The 20,632-nt window shown below is 50.3% G+C and overlaps 1 protein-coding gene across 1 annotated transcript in view; it reads right to left on the bottom strand.

Moving 5' to 3' along the window:
• The window catches only part of LOC111846858 (E3 ubiquitin-protein ligase SH3RF3), a 77,785-nt gene that overhangs the window by 27,191 nt on the left and 29,962 nt on the right, over nt 1-20,632 (bottom strand). Inside the window, exon 2 of the mRNA XM_023817535.2 lies at nt 3,987-4,262. Coding sequence (XP_023673303.2) covers nt 3,987-4,262 — 276 coding nt within the window. The remainder of the gene's footprint in view (nt 1-3,986; nt 4,263-20,632) is intronic.

Below are 20,632 nucleotides of genomic sequence, written 5' to 3'. Positions count from 1 at the left end.
GATTTTGGGAATGGGCTTGAGTGCCGGACTCGGTCACCTTTCCTCAGGCATGAATTAATGGCAGGCAGAGGACTGGCCTTCCTCAGGCAATTCATCAGGCAGCCAGGAGGCCTAGCAGGGGCCCATCAGCCCCTCCCCCCACTCATTCCTTCAGCTTCACTAATTGCGCAGCCAGTAGATGGGAAGATAAGTATCCCCCCATGGGGCTCCCATTCGGATGGGGCTGACATGGAGGAGGTTCCGTCTGAATGAGAACTCGATGCTGGGAAGCCAAGGGGCCTCAGCCACATGCAGGAGTTCTCCTGCACATCCCCAGTCCTCAAATGCTGCAGATCACAGACCGAACTAGGCATGCATCTCTGCCCCAGGGCTTGAGAGTATGGTCAGAAGTTCAAGATGCTGTTTCTGCTCTTTGGAAAGACATCTCCTGCCAAACAGGCCAGCCAACGGCTGATGCCCCCACTGGGGAATTCCACTTGGAGCACAGGAGCTTTTGGGCAATTGAGGAATCATACTCGGAGCATGGGTACTTTTAGGCAGACAGAGGAATTCCGCTCGGAGCTCAGGCACTATTTGGTATGATCGAGGAATTCCACCCGGAGAACAAGCACATTTAGGCGATCGGGGGATTCCGCTTGGAGCACAGGCATGTTTCAGAACACAGTGAAATTCTGCTAGGAGCACAGGAAAATTTGAACGATTGAGGAATCCCACTCAGAGCACAGGCACATTTGGGCGATTGAGGAATCCCACTCAGAGCACAGGCACATTTGGGCGATTGAGGGATCCCACTCAGAGCACCAGCAGTTTTGGAAGATCAAGAGGATCTAGAAGACAAAAGGTCCATCCCCAACATACCATTACCCATCAGCCTCAGGGCCAGATGGGGTTTAATTGGCACCAAGAGGAGACCCCGTCTCCACAGGATTTTTCCTACAACAGGACACTCCCCACAGGGCTGCGCTCTGCCCATTACACCTCAGCGTTGTCAGCAGTCACATAAAACACACCACCTCCCCCCCATCGTCAGTCACATGACAGCAATCCCACGTGGTCAGAAACTTCCAGATGGCTATGAATTTTCACTCATGTATTATGTACACTGTGCTACTGAGATTTTATGGGGGCTTTTTTGTTTGTTTATTGCACCATTTAAAATGTAATCATTGCAACAAATGACACAGCTTTATGAAGACTGGCAAAGGAAGGGTCTCTCAGTTGAAGGTAAGCCCCGCAGGAAAGTGGCATTATCCATTTCAGCTGGTAAGGTTTTACCCTCCAACAAACCACAGAGTGGTTATTGTGTATTTATATAAAAGTGTGAATTTTCATGTTTGGTTTCCTGGTGTTCAGCACTCAGCTGGTAGCTGGCAGTTTAACGTGGTTATAAGCCAGCATCCCCCCCACTGCCTATAGGGAAAACAGCCAATTCTTTGTTCTTAGTATGTACTGTAATTTATTTTTCCACTGGATAAGTAGGAAATCGATTAACAAAACTAACTTAATAACACTTTTTAAATGGAATTATATTCATGACTTTTCTTTATATTCTGTAAAAGTTTTAATTAGTTATAGCACAAAAAAATAAGCCTCAAGTTATTATTTTGAAGACTATTGCAATGACGAAACATCAGTGTAAATTCCGACAGGAACAGGACTGAGGCTGTTTGCTTTATTGGATGACAAAGGGCCTAAACCAGAGCTCCTCAACTGAACCCACATTACCTTGGTAAGTAAATTCATGGTAAAAATTGTGATGGGGGGCAGGGTCGATAGTGAAAGGTGGTGGACCAGGTGGGGGTTGATAATTTCTTCTTTTTTTACACCATGCTCACCAGCACCCAGCAACTGAGAATTTCTGGCCTAAATGTTACGTCTAAGAGTGTCATGCAGCGAAAGCAGGGAGAGAGGCAGGGAATGTTAGAGAAAATGACCCAAATGGAGGACGGAGCATGGAGAGACAGTGGATCCATGTGCAGCAGAGGCCAGAGTGAGCAAAGCAGCTGCTGAAACACCTCATCATCTACCCAACGTCCTCTGTCTATCTTCTCCATGTGCTGGAAAGCCTGGAGCCTATCCCAGGAGGCTCAGGGCAGGGGACAAGCTGCATGGGATGGGAACTGAATTCACAACTCCAAAGCTGCAATTACATCATACAAGGTAATTAAAAGTACAGTGGTACCTAGAACTCGATCTGAATCTGAGAAGTCGAACCATGAACGCCAACCTAAGAGAACTTGTACGCACTGGGAAATGAGTCATGCGGCACGTCTCTCAGCAGAAACAAAGGGTAACGCTTCAGTCTCAGTCTTGCATGCGCTGTGATAGCATCGTGCATGTTTACACTAGCTGAATACATATATTTAGACAGTAAAAATACATTTAGACAATGATAGACAGTAACAGTAATTATTATTATCAGGGCTGTCAAAATTAACGGGTTAACACGGATTAATCCATCATCATGATTAATCTGATTAAAAATTTTTACGCAATTAACCCATCTGCAGCGCAGAATGACTCAAAATCCATGAAATGTCTCTGTCAACCAATTTCGGGCAGTTTTGCTGCGTTCCATTTGCTCTGGGAACTTGTATTCTGAGTCGGATTCCGAGTTTTGAAGCCGGAAGTGACGGCAGGCGCGGTCCCGTTTCTCGGAGATCCGAGAAATATCTCGGAGCAGCACAGAGGATCCCGAGTTCAGAATCCAAGATGGCTGCGCCCTTTATCAACAGAAGGGAAAGTTATAGTTTTATACGGTTTAAGCACTACTTCTCATTTGTGGTTCATTAAATTAGTCGCACACACTATGCCGCCCAACTTATCTGTGGACGTGTTGCTACGGAGTTTTATACGTAAAGCACCACGTGTAATGTGTTATCAACTGATATTGCTAACAATGGCAATTAACCGGGCTAGAATTGGATTTCATGATTAGTTGGATTATTTGTCAGATTTACAGTAGTTCGGGCTAATTGTAAGTGAACGAAGATAAAGACCATTTAAACTGAGGTACCTTAAATCCGACAAGTTGTCCGGCTAACCAAAAAATCTTGCTTTTTGATATGGGTCCATGGTATTGCACTTCTGTGGCAGATGGAATGCATCCGAATCGTGTTCAAGATGTTCAATAAACATGTTAAGTGCATATATATTCCCTTTTTTCTTGAGTCCGTTTGCTTATGCAAAATGAATTGTGATTAATATAGATAAAAAATGAATATTTAATCGTGATTAATCGAAATTAATCCACAGCAACCCTGTGATTAATCTGATTAAAAATGTTAATCGTTTGACAGCACTAATTATTATACAATAAAATACATTTAAAAATAAAGATTTCTTATTAATTATTTTAATATCATTAATAATAAATATATTTAATTATAATAATATTGTTGTGCCAAGTGGGGACAGAACAGAGACAAAGGCGCAGACGTCAGGGTTTCGGAGAATATGGGGTTTAATTACAGGTAAGGCAGGCAGTCCGTAGACGGACAATACAATGACCTGACTGGGGAAACAAACTGAAACGCGGACTAAATACATAGGACTAATGACAACAACCAAAAACAGCTGATCACAAGGGGATTCCACATGAGGTTAATGAGGGGGCATGGCACACGGAAGGAGCAGACGATTGGGACAGGACACATTGTTTTTTTTTAACTTTACAAATTACTGTTTTGATAAATGTGCTTAGATGTGTTTAGTACAGTATATGCTCTTCTTGTTTTATCCTGTTAATTTTGTGCTTAAATGCTAATTATATATATATATATATATATATATATATATATTTAGGTGTAATTTTTTGGGGCCGGGAACCAATTAATTGGTTTTCCATTATTTCTTATGGGGGAAATTCGATCAGAACTCGAACTTTTTAGGATTTGAACCCGAGTTCTGAACGGATTAAGTTCGAGTTCTTAGGTACCACTGTAATTTGCAAGTGAGAAGAGCGACACACCGGTGGGGCGGATCACCTTGGTGAACGTCAGGCAGTCCTTGTCCTGGTCCTTGTCCTTGACCTCAAAGTCGTAAAGGGCCTTGCCCTGGGGGGGGTGCTGTGACAGCGGCTTGATGCACTGGATGTAGCTGGCAGGTAGGAACCCATGACTGCCATTAAGCTCGCCGTGGTACCAGTTCTCATCCACCTTACGCCGCAGGATGATGATGTCGCCCTTGTTGAACTTGAGGTCGCCAGGCTCCTTGCCTTCGTAGCTGTAGAGAGCCTTCCCACAGGGCAGCTGCGGAACATTCTGGAAAGAGAGAGAGAAAGAGAGAGTAGAAGAACCAGGCAGTCAGTGTCGTACCGCCAGGGATACAGGCAGAAAGGGTGGAGAGGCCCAGACACTGCTCTTCTGAAGATGTAGCTGCCTACATTCTGCATGTATTGACAAGTACAGAGAGCTCTATTCGATTCTGGCTCTCTGGATAGATCTCCCACCTTCCTGACATGCTGGAATCATGCTGTACATATTTCTCTACATTAAAGCCATTAAAGTCAATCCCCTACAACACAGTATATGGCCAAAAGTATGTGGACAGCCCTCATAGTTAGAGGAATTAGCCATTACACATATTGTTGTATAAGTGGGCATACAGTCACAAAATCTCCTGCATTAAACATCAGAAACAGAATGGGCTGTTGTACAGAAGATATTATAGCTTTTTCCCCATTTCTGCCCTGCTAGAGCTGCCCTGGTCAACCAAAGATGAACTTGGTAGCAAGTTCAGTTGTGAAGTCTTTGGTCACACCAACTCACAGAAAGGGACCTGATCAGCCAACTACCTCAATATCAAACCTGAATGGCAGCAAATCCCACCAACCATATTCGAACATCTCATGGAAACCCCTCCCAGAAGAGCTGAGGCTATTATAGCCACACAGAGTGGGCCACCTTCATATTACTGAATATTATTGGACAAGCTGATGTCCACCTTCTTTTAGCCATACTGCATCTTAGCCTGAGCTTAGGCAGTGGCTACGCTAACAAAAACACAGTCTCAGAAAACCACATCCTCACGACCTTACACAACTATATCCTGGATCCCTCCACATCATACACAAACAGCAGTAAACCCACATCATCTGCAATCCCTGATCTGTAAGCACAATTCCTCACAACGTTCAGTTACCCAGGAATGTGGCACTTCATAACAAAGCAATCTGACAATGACAAGAACCAGATGCAAACAGCATAGCGATACTGCAATGTCACATGACACAGTGCCTGGCAGAGGGTCCCCGTCTAGACGGTCGGGTCAGGATGACCTCCTGAGTGACCTGTTCTCCCAGAGAAGCACAGGTCTCCATCACACTGCTCAACAGCCAGGCCATTATGGAGCTTGGTGTGAAGGCAGCTCTGGCTACATCACCACCTCTGCTGATATGAAGCAAAACACCATTAAAACTGCATAACCTGGGACTTTCTCTGATATGCATCCCGTACAGCAGATGTGTCTCACATTTCACAAGCGATACATGCCTCTAAAAACACCAGAGAGACATAATGAAGAGGCCTGAAATATTCATGCACGTGAAGTGTGGCCAATTCAATGGTAACCGTGGGTAACAGGCAGGTGTCTGTTCCATGAAACCAGCAAGCGTGAAGCACCAATGATGGTTATACCCCCACCCCCACTGGTGCGGGAGGAGAGAAAAAAAAGAAAGATACACACAGGCCACAAGCTGTTTGTAGCACATAAAAAATGAAAAGCTGACTTTTCTGAGCTCACGGAGGGTCATTACCTATTTATGGGGGGGTGGGGGGGAATGGGGGATTCAGCACAGGAGAGAGAAAGATAAAGGGGAAAAAGAAGGGGATTCGGCATAGGGAGAGAAAAAGCATTATATGGGAGTATACATCACAGGAAAAAGTGTCATAAGGGGAGAAATGACAGGTGAAAATGAAAGAGTAAAAGAGAAACAGAGTGAGTGACAGAAAAGAGAATGAGTAGAAAAGGAAGAGGAAGGGGCTGAAAGCAAGAAGGAACAACAAAAGAGACAAAAGAGAAAGGGACAGAAAGATGGAGAGAAAGACAAAAAGACAGAGAGAGAAAGGCAAGAAAGGGGCAAAAAGAAAGACAAGATAGGGACAGAAAGAAAAGGGACAGAAAGAGATTAAGACAAGAAAGGGAGAGAAAGAGAGAAGGAAAGGGAGATGCAGATGAGTGTTGAGAGTGTAGGGAAACATGGCTGTGGACAGAGGGAGCAGAGCTTGGTGTGACAGATTAACAGGCGGGGGGTGGGGAAATGGGCCCTCCTCCAGCTCATTACACATGCATCGTGGGGTGGGTATATTAGCCGCTCTGAGGGGGTGAGGGGGATTGCTGCTGGTAGGGCAAGAGGGGCAAAATCCCAAGAGCTGGGTGGGTGGGAGAGATAATGACCCTGGACACTAGGGGGAGCTCTGCAGGGAGGCAGCAATGATTCTGAATGTTACAGACGAAAGCCCCAGGAAGTACCTGGGATGGGCTCCAGGCTCCCTGTGTACACGTCCTGGTTGGACTAGAATATGGGGTAGGAAGAGAGGGCTGACGCGCCCCCACATGCCAGCCCCAGGTTACGGTAACAGACATCAAGCATTCAGATTTGCTGCTGACTTTCCCTCCCCATGACAGGGGCATGACTGGGCCCACCAGAGAATGGGATCGACCTGCCACGCCCTTAATCCCACTGCCGCAGACCAACGTCGCGTGAGCCGAGAGTGTAAACCCTGTGGTGGACATCAAACCCAAATGGGCGCCAAGACAACACACCTGGGTGTGCGTTTATCATTGCCTGACAGCCCGAAGCTCACCGCTGGATAACAAGCTGCTGCGTCAATTTAAACAAAGAAGAGCGCCCAGCCTGTGCACACACACACACGCAGGTGTGTGTAGATGTGTGCGCTTCACAGCTGCCTCAGCGCCCTTCACTTGCTCCCCCGTCCCGGGACACAGGGCTGCCAGCAACACTGACCTCTGCCCCAAGCTCCTCGCTCCAACTCTAATCTGTGTATCTGTCAGCTACAGACCACGCTGGCAAGACAGGCGATGCGGGTGGGAGCGCTAAATCACACGAGGAGGCGTGGCTTCTGTGCGGGGAGTGGAGTTTCACCCTATCACACGGATACCGCAACAAAGAAGGCTTTCCCGTCAGGTCATCCCAAGCTGACTGGAAGAGAATGCTGTGAGGTGTGAATGTACAACACGACGCTCACACAAGTGTGCAAAACAAATCGCATTACACACTGTTTTTAAAGATAATCTCAGTGGGGTAATTAAGAGGCACTGGTGCTGGGATCTGATGTGCAGATTAGAGCAGGGTAAGGAGGAAGTGATGTGAGGCGCAGAGCCGGCATGCGGGGGGTGCTGGACAGCCGAGGGAATACTAGGGATTTTTATGGTGGGAGGCATAATAGGGGCCATGAACCATACAGAAGAACCAACCTTATCATTAACCAATGATACGTTTTGAATTGGTGGGTGACAGGGAAGGGGGCACTCCGGGGGCCAATTAGCTTGCAGCTGGGGCCACTGCCTCTGTGGCCCCGCCCCTGAAAATGCCCCTGCTGGGCAGGGCAGAGCCCCAGCTGTCTCCGCACCACTGGAGCAGCCAGATACTATGGGGCCTATTGGCACTATTCAGGCTGAGGTCCCCAGGGCCCAGGGAGTGAACGTCCTCCCGACTTGGCTGAATGCATCGCATTTCAACCACTCCCGCTGACATCAGCACTCCGAGCTGCCCAATGCCTTAATGACGCATGTGAGTGCATGGACACGCTCAGTCACACACACACACACACACACAGTCACACTCACACACACGGACACACACACACATGGACACATTCACGGACACACACACACACACACACACGGACACATTCAGTCACTCACACACACACAAACGGATACGCTCACTCACACACACATGGACACATTCACGGATACCCTCACTCACACAGACACACACACACACACACACACACAGACACACACACTCCCACAAACACACACACAGACGCAGACAGCTCACACACACACACACACAGTCACACTCACACACACAGACACACACATACACGGACACATTCACTTACACACACTCACTCACTGACACGCACAGTGGAACACACACAATGACACAATCATTTACACACACTCACCTGGGGCAGAGAGTGCTTTGAGATGGTGGTGGGGGAGGCTTCCCTGAGGTAGGTAAAGCGTTCCTCAGCAGGGGTAATTCTAGCATTTTTTAAGGTGGGGGGTATTATAGGGGCCATAATTTACACAGAGGGGCCAACCTCATCATTAGCCAAGGATATGATTTGAGGTGTCAGGGGAGGAGACTCTCTGGGGGCCAATCAGCTTTCAGCTGGGGCCAGCGCTCTATGGCCCCGCCCCTGGATACACCCCTGGCTAGGGGAAATTGAAACGCCACATGACTCCATAAACCGTTTACATCTCGCCCTTGGCTAGGATCTGACCGCCTGCCAGACTCCCACTAGATCCCTCTAACTGCGAGCATATCTCATACAGGGAGATGCTATTCTCATGCTCTCACGCTAAAGCTGGACGGGATCATTCATGGGGGCACAGGGCAGAGCATTAAACAGCAGCAGGGGGTGAGCTTCCAGGAAAGATGGCGTCCCTCCCAAAAGTGTAAATGAGAGTGTGATGACGAGCAAAGCGGACGTGGTGATGACAAGGCATGGGGCGTGTCGGGCAGTAGGCTGGCTGCCCGGCAGGGGTTAGCTAACTAACCAATCACGGGCCTCCGACGACCATGGCAGCAACTTAACTGCTAATTGCTTACACGAAGCTCTTTCTTCACGGCTTCCCCCTGGAACATCTGCAGCATCAGCTTGGGTTTCACACGACCTCGGGGGTGGGGTGGGGGTAGCCTGGGCTGCCACAAACTCCCTTTTAGGACATACTCATCCACCATTCATCTTTAGGACAATCCCAGAAAGCCAACAGCCCACAAAAAGAAGCACAGGGCACCAGGTAGGGGACACCTTAGGCACGATGCCAGAACACCACAGGGTACTGGTCCCTGGAAGAGAAGCGTTCACACAAGATGCTTGATGTAACTGTTACCGCTTGGGATTAGAGGAAGGGGGCACATAACAGACTCTGCTAATATCACATCTCAGGATATCTGTAACCAGGGGGTGTTGCCCATTAAGGGTCACCTTGTAACGGAACCTATGCAGGGGGTACCCAGGGCTTCTGTCCCTTACGTCCCCCTGTGATCGCATACAGAGTAGGTAACCATGGCAAATGAAGGGACATTTAGCCAGAGATTTAAGTGCACTTCAACAAGAACTGGTTAACAGGAACTCTGCACTGAGGTCCCTCTACAAGACAATTAACCAGACGGCAAGCATTTTATTTATTATTATTTAAAACAGCCAGATGTAGCCATTTGACAGTAAGCCCTCCCTTAGTGAGTGAGAGGTACTCATTCCTGCCTGAGAGAGGTATTCATTCCTGCCTGTGAGGTACTCATTCCACCCTCTGAGTGGTACTCATTCCTGCCTGTGGAGGACTCATTTCTGCCTGTGAGGTACTCATTCCTGCTTCTGAGTGGTACTCATTCCTGCCTATGGGGTACTCATTCCTGCCTGTGTGGTACTCCTTCCTGCCTGAGAGAGGTATTCATTCCTGCCTCTGAGTGGTACTCATTCCTGCCTGTGGGGGACTCATTCCTGCCTGCGAGGTACTCATTCCTGCTTCTGAGTGGTACTCATTCCTGCCTGTGGGGGACTCATTCTTGCCTGTGAGGTACTCATTCCTGCTTCTGAGTGGTACTCATTCCTGCCTGTAGGGTACTCATTCCTGCCTGTGGGGGACTCATTCCTGCCTGTGAGGTACTCATTCCTGCTTCTGAGTGGTACTCATTCCTGCCTGTAGGGTACTCATTCCTGCCTGTGGGGGACTCATTCCTGCCTGTGAGGTACTCATTCCTGCTTCTGAGTGGTACTCATTCCTGCCTGTAGGGTACTCATTCCTGCCTGTGAGGTACTCATTCCTGCCTGACCTCTTTTCTTTGTAGCTTCATGACTTCAGTGTTGCTCACATGAGGAACCTAAGCCGCATCCTGTGTGCTTGAGCTTAATCACTGCAGTGAGGCTCAGCAGCACCCCCACGCTCTGGCCAGGAAAATGCCCCTAGAACCCAGTAAGGCTAGTGGGGGGTGTCTGGACACGTGATCCACCAAGTTTATTGCCATACTAAACAGACCTGCAGGAGCACGGCCCTGCCCCCCCCTGTCTCTGGAAGAATGCCCGGTTAATGCCATGTGGGGGGTAGAGGCTGGTTCTGAGAGCCTTAAAAAATGAGGGAGAAGGTTCCAGAATATAAGGTGAATATAAAGACGGGGGGGTTCTATGGCTCTGCTGCCTTGGTAAATCCTCCCTACTTACCAGAAAATCAACAAAGGAACATCAAGCTCCAAACAAACACACCTTTTCTAGTGGCTGTAATCCTTCCTTCCAACCATGGTCACAATTAGCCTGGAGACACACAGAGATGCTACCTGCAAAGCCTCCACATGCAGCTGTCTTTCTGTCATGGGCTTTCCCAGTAATTATGAGATTCTCACATCTTTCTAGTGTTAAAACCACCGAAGCATTATTACCCAAAGTTACCGTCATGTTACATGAGCAGGGAGACAAATAGGCCGGTCGGCCTGGCCGACATCGCGCGGCAGCCGGGCCCTTAACGAGGGGTCTAACTGGGGCCCCCGCGCCGCTGGGCTCTGACTCACCCATCCACACGGCGCCACCTAGAGCAGCAGCGCTAACAAGGGTTCAACACTCAGCTACCATGAGCCTCGCTGTCCATCAGTGCCTGAAATCGCACCGAATCCCCACACTGCCTGCCTGCCTGCAATACCATACGCTTGGTATTAAAAGGTAACATCAATCCTGCAGTGGGCATGATGCCAACGCACCCTGCTGTGGTCAGGCACGCCAGCCGGGCAGACGTCTCCTCGTAACCACTCCGCAGGGCTACAGCCAGCTTTATTCCCGCTCCCCACGGGATATCTGGCATCGTACTGAGGAGAAAAGACCCACAGTGGCCCATCTGAGAGTGACAGGGCGAGGGAGGGTTGAAGGCAAAAGAAACCAGGGTTCTCACTCCCAAAAAGGCCGAAGGGGACTGAACAGGGACTGAGAGGCCAGAGGCATAAACATCACATTAGAGTTTAGATATTTAGCAGGCGCCTTAATCCAAAGCAACATATAGTTTTTGAGAAAGCCAGTCCCTGGAGCTCTAGGTAGTTAAGGGCCTAACCGTCATGTTGCTGACCCTGAGATTTGATCTACCGACCCTCTGATTATGAACACAGTTGGCTAACCTGCTGAGTCACACACCGCCCCCCTAGGGGAATTTACAAGCCTAGTTTATCTAGGTAACGAGAGAGGGGCTGAATCGGTAGAGAAAATGTCCCAGAATGATCAAACCATAGGTGCACTGCCACGGTTCACTGAGCGTGGTACAAGTTGAAGCCGTGCTCTGACCTTCGCCCTTTGACCCTACCTCCCTCACTCACTACCACCTCTGAAGACACTCATCTTTCGGGTGTCTGTGTAAACCACATTCCAGGGCCCAACAAATGCAGAACACGTGCATTTCTGTGAGAACGTCACCCTAACCCCCCACACACAGCTGGAATGTCAACAGAGAGCAAGTTCTGCTCAACAGCCCGCCATCTGGCCGTAAATCTCAGAGGCGATCAGTCTCTCTCTCTCACTCTCTCTCTCTCACACACACACACACACACACACAAACAGGTATCACACTACAAGGTCTTCACTGTTCAGCTTCGCTGACAATACCAGCACTAGCAGATATGCACCAGAATCCATATTCTACATTACCAGTTTACCGTTCATTTCACTTAATGACTTTTTCTCTGACTTTACGTGAGTAAATTCTCAAAGTCATGCTTTCTAGTGAAGTATGGATCACAAACTGACCTAACATGTCAAACACAGTGTGTTTGATTAGTTTTTACTGGTTTTCTGAATCCAGCTGCTGGCTTTTTTTAGCCTGTACAAGAGCACATCTGTTGGTGAGGAGAAACACTACCATGCTGTTCGAATCCCCATGGGTTTGAATCCCCTCCTCCAGTAAGTCCTGTCCTAAAACATGTGCTTATGTGGAGTGTCATCTCTGTAGCTGCCCCAAGTGTGTGCCCAGTGCTGGACTGGCAGCCATCCTTGGATTACACCCTGGGCTCACTGGAACAAGCCCAAGACTTATGGCAATGCATCCCCATCCCACAGAGTCACACGGTTCTGGAAAATCACAACAAACTCAAGACAAATGGGCTGTTTCATTGTCTTTGAAACAATATTAAGGAGAGTTTTCTTACAGCAAGTCACCCTTGCACATGGTTAGTTTCCAGTTTCAAAGCAGAGGTTAGAAGGCAACTAGCTAACAAACAAAAAGTCTCAAATACCATAGCAAAAAGAGTCATTAAGCCAGACACAGTCACCACGATTCAGGAACACAGACACTTGGAAGTGGTCCAGTCATGCCTTAGAGTCACAAGGCAGATCAACACACTGGGAATGGATTCAAGGTACCAGGCCCATTTGTTTGGGGCTGATGCATCACACCTCTCCACGGGACCATCATATCTGCCTGAGTGTCTTCTGTCAAAAAAGAAGCCCAGGACGACTCTCTTACCATTTTTTCAGCTCTGGTGCCCAGCTTTCCTATAATTCGTTGGTGCTCACCGGAAACTGTGTGAAATGAACTGTGACTTCCCGAGCCGAAACAACAACAAACAATCCCTAATGAATTACGAGGGAAAAAACAGTGAGGTGCTACGAATCCCTTCCAGGAAAAACATGCGAGGCGGTGTTGGGGGATTTCACCTAAAATTGCTTCTGCATGTCCGCCAGCCATCTGCAGCCTGGTGTGGGCACAGGCCTAGACGAGTCTGTCTGCATTTGAAAGGAGCAGCAGTGGCTTGGGCAAACTCAGGAGCAATTTTAGGGGCAATCTGAGGATTCTAAAGGTGGGGTGGGGGGGGTAAAAAAGGGGCCAAAATTCATATAGGGATTTATCAAAAGTCAATGATACACTCTACTTCAGTGAATAACAGGACTGGGGGGACAATCACCTTTCAGTTGTCTGCCCCTGTACACACCCCTGGGCACTTGAATTCATTCCCTCCTACTCGGCAGAGCAGCAGTAAGTCATCCGTCCACAGACAGCAGAAGCGGCCGGCATCACCGGCCATCCCATCTCCACCCCCACCAAGAGCGGAGGAATGAGAGAGAGCAGCGAGCTCAAGTTCTGTCCAAGGAGGCCAGGAAAGAATGTTTCAGGGCGCAGCTGTTAGGGGGCGCCAGAGGGACATTACCATGGTTAGAGGCCCCCGAGAGCCCCCCTTCTCTCTCTCTCTCTCACACACACACACACACATACACATACAGACACAGACAGTGCCTCACACACACATACACAGTCTCTCTCTCTCTCACACAGACAAACACACACACACATACACACACACAGAAGCGTACTGACCCTTGGGATCGCAGCGGCACTAACAGACTCATAGGACAGGACAAGTAGTCACTCTGGTCCTGGTCAGCCCTGTTTGAAATGTCAGATCTCACACATTCAGGGTTCGTGGTGGTGTGGTCAAAACAGCAGTGGCCCCATACCCCACTGCCGAGGCCCGCGAATGTGGAGGGTAACCAAGTCACGGGAAACTCATAAAACCCTCTAAGGAGGATTCTGTCAAACTCCCGGCACGCACCTCTGCCCCAAAAGCAGAAGCTGGTCTGTAATCTGACATTCCCAGGGCATCCGGCACCCTGGGCCGGGCGTCAATCACACCAGGACTGTGTATGGGTGGTATATTACCCACCCAGCCATCCATCATCCAGATGCACTTAACCAGTCCAGGGTAGTGGAGCACCTGGAGCCTGTCCCAGGCAGCACAGAGTGCAGGGCAGGGGGCCTGGAGAGGGAGGCGGATTATTTTTGGGTTAGCTGGAGGTGGTGTGTCTGGCAATGCTATTTAGGCACATGTTTATGAATATGACAGAGTAAATGCCCTAAAGGGTAGGAGACATATGGGAAAGGAAAGGAAAGGAAAGGAAAGGAAAGGAAAGGAAAGGAAAGGAAAGGACTTGCTTAAACTGCAGATGGGTGCAAGGCACCATCCCAGACACCCTCCGCCGGGTGGGTCACAGCAGCCGCCATCGATTCCCCACTCCATCGATCAGCCACCCTGAATAATTCATACAGGCGAGCAGGCGCAGGCCTTTTGGGGGATAACTTAGAGGGTCTGGCGGACAGGGCTAGTAGCTGGCCAGCAGTTACTTCAGCATTTTACCCCCAATCTCATGCCCCAAGCAGGCTTCTTGCTGTGTGAACGCATGTCTCCCATGAAAGGTGGCACCCCCTAGAGGGCAAAGTGCCACAATGCTTATGGGCAGTCCAGTGTGACTGTCCTACAGTGTTACATAGCCGCTCCTGGATACACACAGCCGCTGGGCGTCCCCATCCCAAAGTGTCACATAGCTGCTGGGGGTCCCCATCCCAAAGTGTCACACAGCCGCTGGGCGTCCCCATCCCAAAGTGTCACACAGCCGCTGGGGGTCCCCATGTACAGCGTCACACAGCCGCTCCAGGATACAAGCAGCCGCTGGGGGTCCCCATGCACAGTCTCACACAGCCGCTCCTGGATACAAGCAGCAGCTGGGCGTCCCCATGCACAGTGTCACACAGCCACTGGGGGTCCCCATGTACAGTGTCACACAGCCGCTGGGGGTCCCCATGCACAGCGTCACACAGCCGCTCCAGGATACAAGCAGCCGCTGGGGGTCCCCATGCACTGTGTCACACAGTCGCTCCTGGATATGAGCAGCCGCTGGGGGTCCCCATGCACTGTGTCACACAGCCGCTCCTGGATACAAGCAGCAGCTGGGGGTCCCCATGCACTGTGTCACACAGTCGCTCCTGGATATGAGCAGCCGCTGGGGGTCCCCATGCACTGTGTCACACAGCCGCTCCTGGATACAAGCAGCAGCTGGGCATCTCGATCCACAGTGTCACACAGCTGTTTCTGGATACATGCAGCCACTTGGCGTCACCATCCCAGTGTCACACAGCCGCTCCGGGATATGGTTAGTCTCCATGCATGATGCTGAGCTGTGAGGTGGGAAATGAAACCTCGCTCTCCTGCTGGTTTTCAGGCTAATCTACTGGGTCATTGCGGTGGGCCGCTGTACCAGAATACGTTGCCGTCTCCTGATGGTGACCCAGCTGAAATCTGCTCCGGCCCGCCCCATAAATGGGGAGAGTCGGTCCATGCAGTCACAAATTACCCTGAGAGATTATAGGGCTCGATGCATCTCAAGGTACAGATAGAGAGAGAGAGAGAGAGAGAGAGAGAGACAGAGACAGAGAGAGGAGAGAGAGAGAGAGAGAGAGAGAGAGACCGCTTCATCAGAGTGAGCCACTACCCAGGCCCCAGGCATGACAGAGTGACCCAGCTCGCCCAGACAGACTGACTCTCCAGGACAACTTCTATTAATGCTCCGTTGATGTGGGAGGCATGTCGAGCAGTGCAGGGAGACAGCAGGTCAAACACAAGATTCCAGAGAGGAACAAAATCGATATGGCAAATTGGGAAGGTGAACAATTCCCAGCTCATCCCAAGACTGCAATAATTCACTAAAGTCCAAGGAAGCTGTTATTCTCACTTCACCATCTATTTCATATATATTTATGGAGGTCAGTGGATTTCCACAGGTCTGCGATATCCCCCTGTAGACTTTTTACTCTGGAGCTTGTGAACTAAGAACAGCTCACAGTGTCACAATGGCCACAGTCCTGCAGGCTGGTCACTCTGCTCGGCCCCCCAGAGCCCCCAGAGCCCCCAGGCCCGCTGGAGGACAGCAGAGGTGTTAAGGCCACTACCCAGGAATGCGCAAGGACGCTTGGTCCACTGATCTTTCATAAAGCACTGAAAAAGGCCCCAGGGCACTTCAACGGACAGGGTAAAAGGTCAGGTCAAAGGTCAGACCCACCCACCTGACCCCTACACAAAAGTGTCTGTCCTGGGCCCCGCCTCTCAGGCTGATGTCATCGGGTGCCTGCTCTCATGGGTGGCCCGCGGCCTGGGGGAGGTGGATAAAATTTAACATCAGACTGACACCTGGATCACCGGGAACAGTGATTAAGGCAAGCAAGTCATTACTTAAAAGCACCAAGAATAAAACCTCCCTCAAGAACTGGAGCCTGGAACTGCGGAATCAATTAAGTAACACTTATCTGTAAACACACCATCCCACCCTGGCACACAGTAAACACACACTTGCGTCCCATAATTCGAAATACCCTGAAGCTCCATTTAAACAGCAGTAATAGATCAGGCAGGAATCCGAATGGAAATCTCAGTGGGCTACTTCCATTCCATTACTTATATTTCCTGTCTAACCAAGGAAAAGTGCATGTTTTACATGACTTATTACGACAAACACAGAAACAAGACGATGCAGCATGTGCTTATAAATATTCAGTGGTCCGATTTGCATCCCAATTTACTAAGGGGGGGGGGCATTGATTAGTGAACACCTTACGCTTGATGCTGGGATCAAAGACACGATACACAGGAGGAGGAGGGAGCAGGTGTGAGGGGGCGGAAGGATAGAGGCAGCTCTTCACAATAACATCTGTGTGACTCCTCCTCAGTCCCACATCCCCCCCCCCCCCCCCACAGATAAATCAGGGCCGCGGCAAAACTGAGCATAAGGCAGCGAATCGAGAAATATATTAATACCCGGCGTAGGGAACAGCAGTGGTGAAGCTACAGCATCTTCTGCGGGGCCTCCAAGCAGCCAGCGGGGGGCGCTGACGAGAGATTGCAGGTTTCCTGGCCCCAGGTTTTGGCTCCTGTACCAGGCTGAAGGCCTGTGGAGGGACCGACATGCATGGAGTACACAGGCCACCTCCGATCCAATCTAAGCCCCTCTGCCCCATCCATCCACCCCCCAGGGTTCTGGGGCAGAAGACACCCAGGACAGGGAGTCAGTCAAGCTGCAGGCCACAAGCAGATATAGGCCCCATTTATGGGGGCTTCACCCATAATTTTTCCCCCTTAAAAATATGATTGTCTTGTATCTTCGTTTACACTTCTTACCGCCTACCCACCCCCAGCTTAAAAAAATTAACGTGGGGGGGGGGTCAACTAAGCCCCCATCAGGCTCAGACCCTAGAATTGCTTCTGCTGCAGGACATTTCAGAGGAGCCACATTAGCAGGCGAAGTGCCTGGCGTTGGTCTGCGAGATGAGGAGGTGCGAATTACACAGATGCAAGCTGGATCTAACCCCCCCGGGCCGGAGGTGTGAGGCAGGGGTGTGATGCACCTGTCTGAGCCTCAGAGGGAAGATTAATGGGAGGCCCTGTCTGAGTATGGAGAGTTCGGGGCGGATCAGCACTAAGCCGGGCTCCAGGGCCCCGGTGCACCTCTGCCCCCCCCCCCCCCCCCCCCGTGCAGCAGCAGTGCTCGACGCCCCATTAATTTCCTCTGAAACGCCTCGCTGTCAGCATCTCCCCCCAGCGGGGGGGGGGGGGGGGGGGGGTCAGCTCACATCGTAAACGGCTAATTAAACTCAGTCTGTGATCTGGGGGGGCATGCCCGCTGCTCCCTCCCTCACAAGCTAAGACTGAGACCACAGAGAATGGGTAAGAGGTGGAGACTAGGCTGCTGCTACTGGGGTGGGGGGGGGGGCGCTCGCCAAAATTACTGCTCACTCACGCTTTCACCTCAGCTCGGAGAAGGAGGGGCCATGCGCAGGGCATGGCTGGGCACTGGCACAGCACAGATGCGGTCTTACCACCGGGACAGAGCAGCGTGCTGAGGGCAGAGCCACACTGCCGGGACTCAGAGCGTGCTGAGGGCAGAGCCACACTGCCGGGACTCAGAGCGTGCTGAGGGCAGAGCCACACTGCCGGGACTCAGAGCGTGCTGAGGGCAGAGCCACACTGCCGGGACTCAGCGTGCTGAGGGCAGAGCCATACTGCCGGGACCCAGAGCGTGCTGAGGGCAGAGCTACACTGCCGGGACCCAGAGCGTGCTGAGGGCAGAGCCACACTGCCGGGACTCAGCGTGCTGAGGGCAGAGCCACACTGCCGGGACCCAGAGCGTGCTGAGGGCAGAGCCACACTGCCGGGACCCAGAGCGTGCTGAGGGCAGAGCCACACTGCCGGGACTCAGAGCGTGAATCTCTTTATGTATGAATGCAGCACTCTCTCTGCAGGGGGGGGGGCAAATGTCTTCCATCTATCCACCCAGGATATACATCTGTTCATATGATCCATCCATCCATCCATCCATCCATCCTTTTTCCAGCCATAGGATACTGGATGCCATTCCATCACAGGGCACACGCATGCACACAAACACGGGGAGAACATGCAAAGCACACATACGGAGCAGGGGCACCCACTTGGATGAACACACACACACACACACCCACACAGGTGAGCTGCTTGTGGTGGAGCTGCTGTCTTGAGTATCATGAGGAACATGTCCTCTATGGTGGAGGGAAGAACAGGCAGCGTGTGAGACACGCACCACTGAGTTTATCAGCTTGAGATTAAACAGCAGGATGCGATTAAGGCCAGCTGGGCTGCACCCAACTTCCCTCAGCAGCTGGGGGAGCTGCTCTTAATTAAATGCACATTCCGGAGCCATTAGTTGACACAGACCGTGCCCCCGGCAGCAGGTCAGCTGACCATTACTTCACAGGGCACACAGAGAGCCTGGGCTCTGCCCCCTAGAGCAAGTCAACTGAGTGGGGGGTGTCCGTTCATACACCAACGCGTTCAAGACGTCAGCAGAGTAAGCGGGGTCGGAGAGCCTATGGCCTGTGCAGGGTTGCACCCCCCCAACCCACACTTACACAGAAGAGGGAGAAAAAAAGAGAGAGAGAGAGTGAGAGACAGCGTGTGTGTGTGTGTGTGTGTGTGTGTGGGTTTGCATAGATCACATTTGAGGACCAAATTGTCCCCAAAGTGTAGTAAAGCCTGAAATTTCCCTACTTTTGGGGACATCTTTTGAGGTCCCCATTTGGATAACCTCAGTTTTATAAAAATCTGTGAATGCAATCAAGAAAGTAAAAATGAAAAAGCCTTGTATTTGGGTTGGTTACTTATGGTTAAGGTTAGAGATGGGTAGGGGTTAAGGGTGTCGTGACTGGGATTAGGGTTTTCCCCATAGAAATGAATGGACAGTCCCCATTTAGATAGAAAGACCAACTTCTCTGTATGTGTGTGCGTGTGTGTGCGTGTGTGTGTGTGTGTGTGTGTGTGCACATTAGCAATATGTGCAGTCTGAGAACGGATGCAATTCAACAAAAAGAAGCAAAGCAACAATTAGTCAACAAAACAATTAATGCACTGCTACAAACATGTTACCAACATCAACCTTCCGATTAGCAGATGATGCTTATTGTGTTACCGTTACTCAGAGCTCTCAGCTTTAAAATTTCAGTCTGCATGGAAAAGTGAAACTCATCCTCCCTGATCTGTTACCATGAAACCATGATGACTGCCCTCATGCGGTGCGGAGGGCATCACAAACGTAAATTCATCACTTGGATCTCCAGAACTCCCAACGGCATCTGACGGCAGAAAGTCTACGTCAGGGGCTTGCCGTAGCCGGCGGAATCCTGCGGAGAATACGGCAGCTCCTTGCCAGATCCACACCCGGGCGGAGCTGCAGCCCTGAAAAACATGGTCTATGGTGACATAACCCAGTCAGCTGCAGAGTGCAGACATGCCTCGTCCCACGTCCATCTGAAGGATGGAAACATGGAACTCGTGCCAGGAACCAGCCTGGGAGCATCGCGTCAAGGGCTCATTAACGGATATGAAAATATAGATATGAACACGCAAACAGCTCAGCAAGATGTAAAGGATCAGTGATGTGTTGTAAACACTCCTAGGAGTTCAGAAGCCAGCTACTGGTTATTTAGCCCTGAACTGCACTAATTAAACATTTCATTACTTCCGGATAAAAAATTTGGTAGGAGTTTGTTAGAAGGTAACCCGACAATGGGGTTATTAAACCTTAGAGATCCTTTTCACCAGCAGTTACCTGATTTAACTCACTGAATGCTGCTGGAACGGCGCTAAGGGTTGGCAGAGTACTCGGGTCCGAGAGAAGTCAGAGACACCATCAAAGTGTAGTTTATGATTAAACATTTGCATGCATAAAGTTTTATGTCAGTACCCAATAATAAATACATCCAGCATTTACATCGGGACAGTGTACTCCTTCAGATCCCGTGTAAATGTAGTGAGCCCGTGTCTGACCATCAGAGTCTGCAGGAGGCGCTGTCCTGCCCATATCTATGGGCTCCCTGGCTTCATGTGGCTGACTCAGTGAATGTAACATTCCTCTCAATGACCCCTGTGTCTCTTTCCAATGACTCGCAGGCCCAGTGAGAGTCATGCGGGGGCTGACTTCCTCCCTCCTCCCCCATTTAATTGTCTGGCTCCCGGATTTACAGTTGAGGCTCTGTGCCAGTAGACCTTCAGAGGGAAGTCTGCTCATATGTACCAGCCCCCACCAGCAGGGGGAGTAAGTCACTCTGT

The sequence above is a fragment of the Paramormyrops kingsleyae genome, chromosome 1 (genome assembly GCF_048594095.1).
Source record: "Paramormyrops kingsleyae isolate MSU_618 chromosome 1, PKINGS_0.4, whole genome shotgun sequence".
NCBI classification, from domain to species: domain Eukaryota; kingdom Metazoa; phylum Chordata; class Actinopteri; order Osteoglossiformes; family Mormyridae; genus Paramormyrops; species Paramormyrops kingsleyae.
The sequence above is the reverse complement of the archived record's forward strand: the minus strand, read 5'-3'. Positions and strand labels throughout refer to the sequence as shown.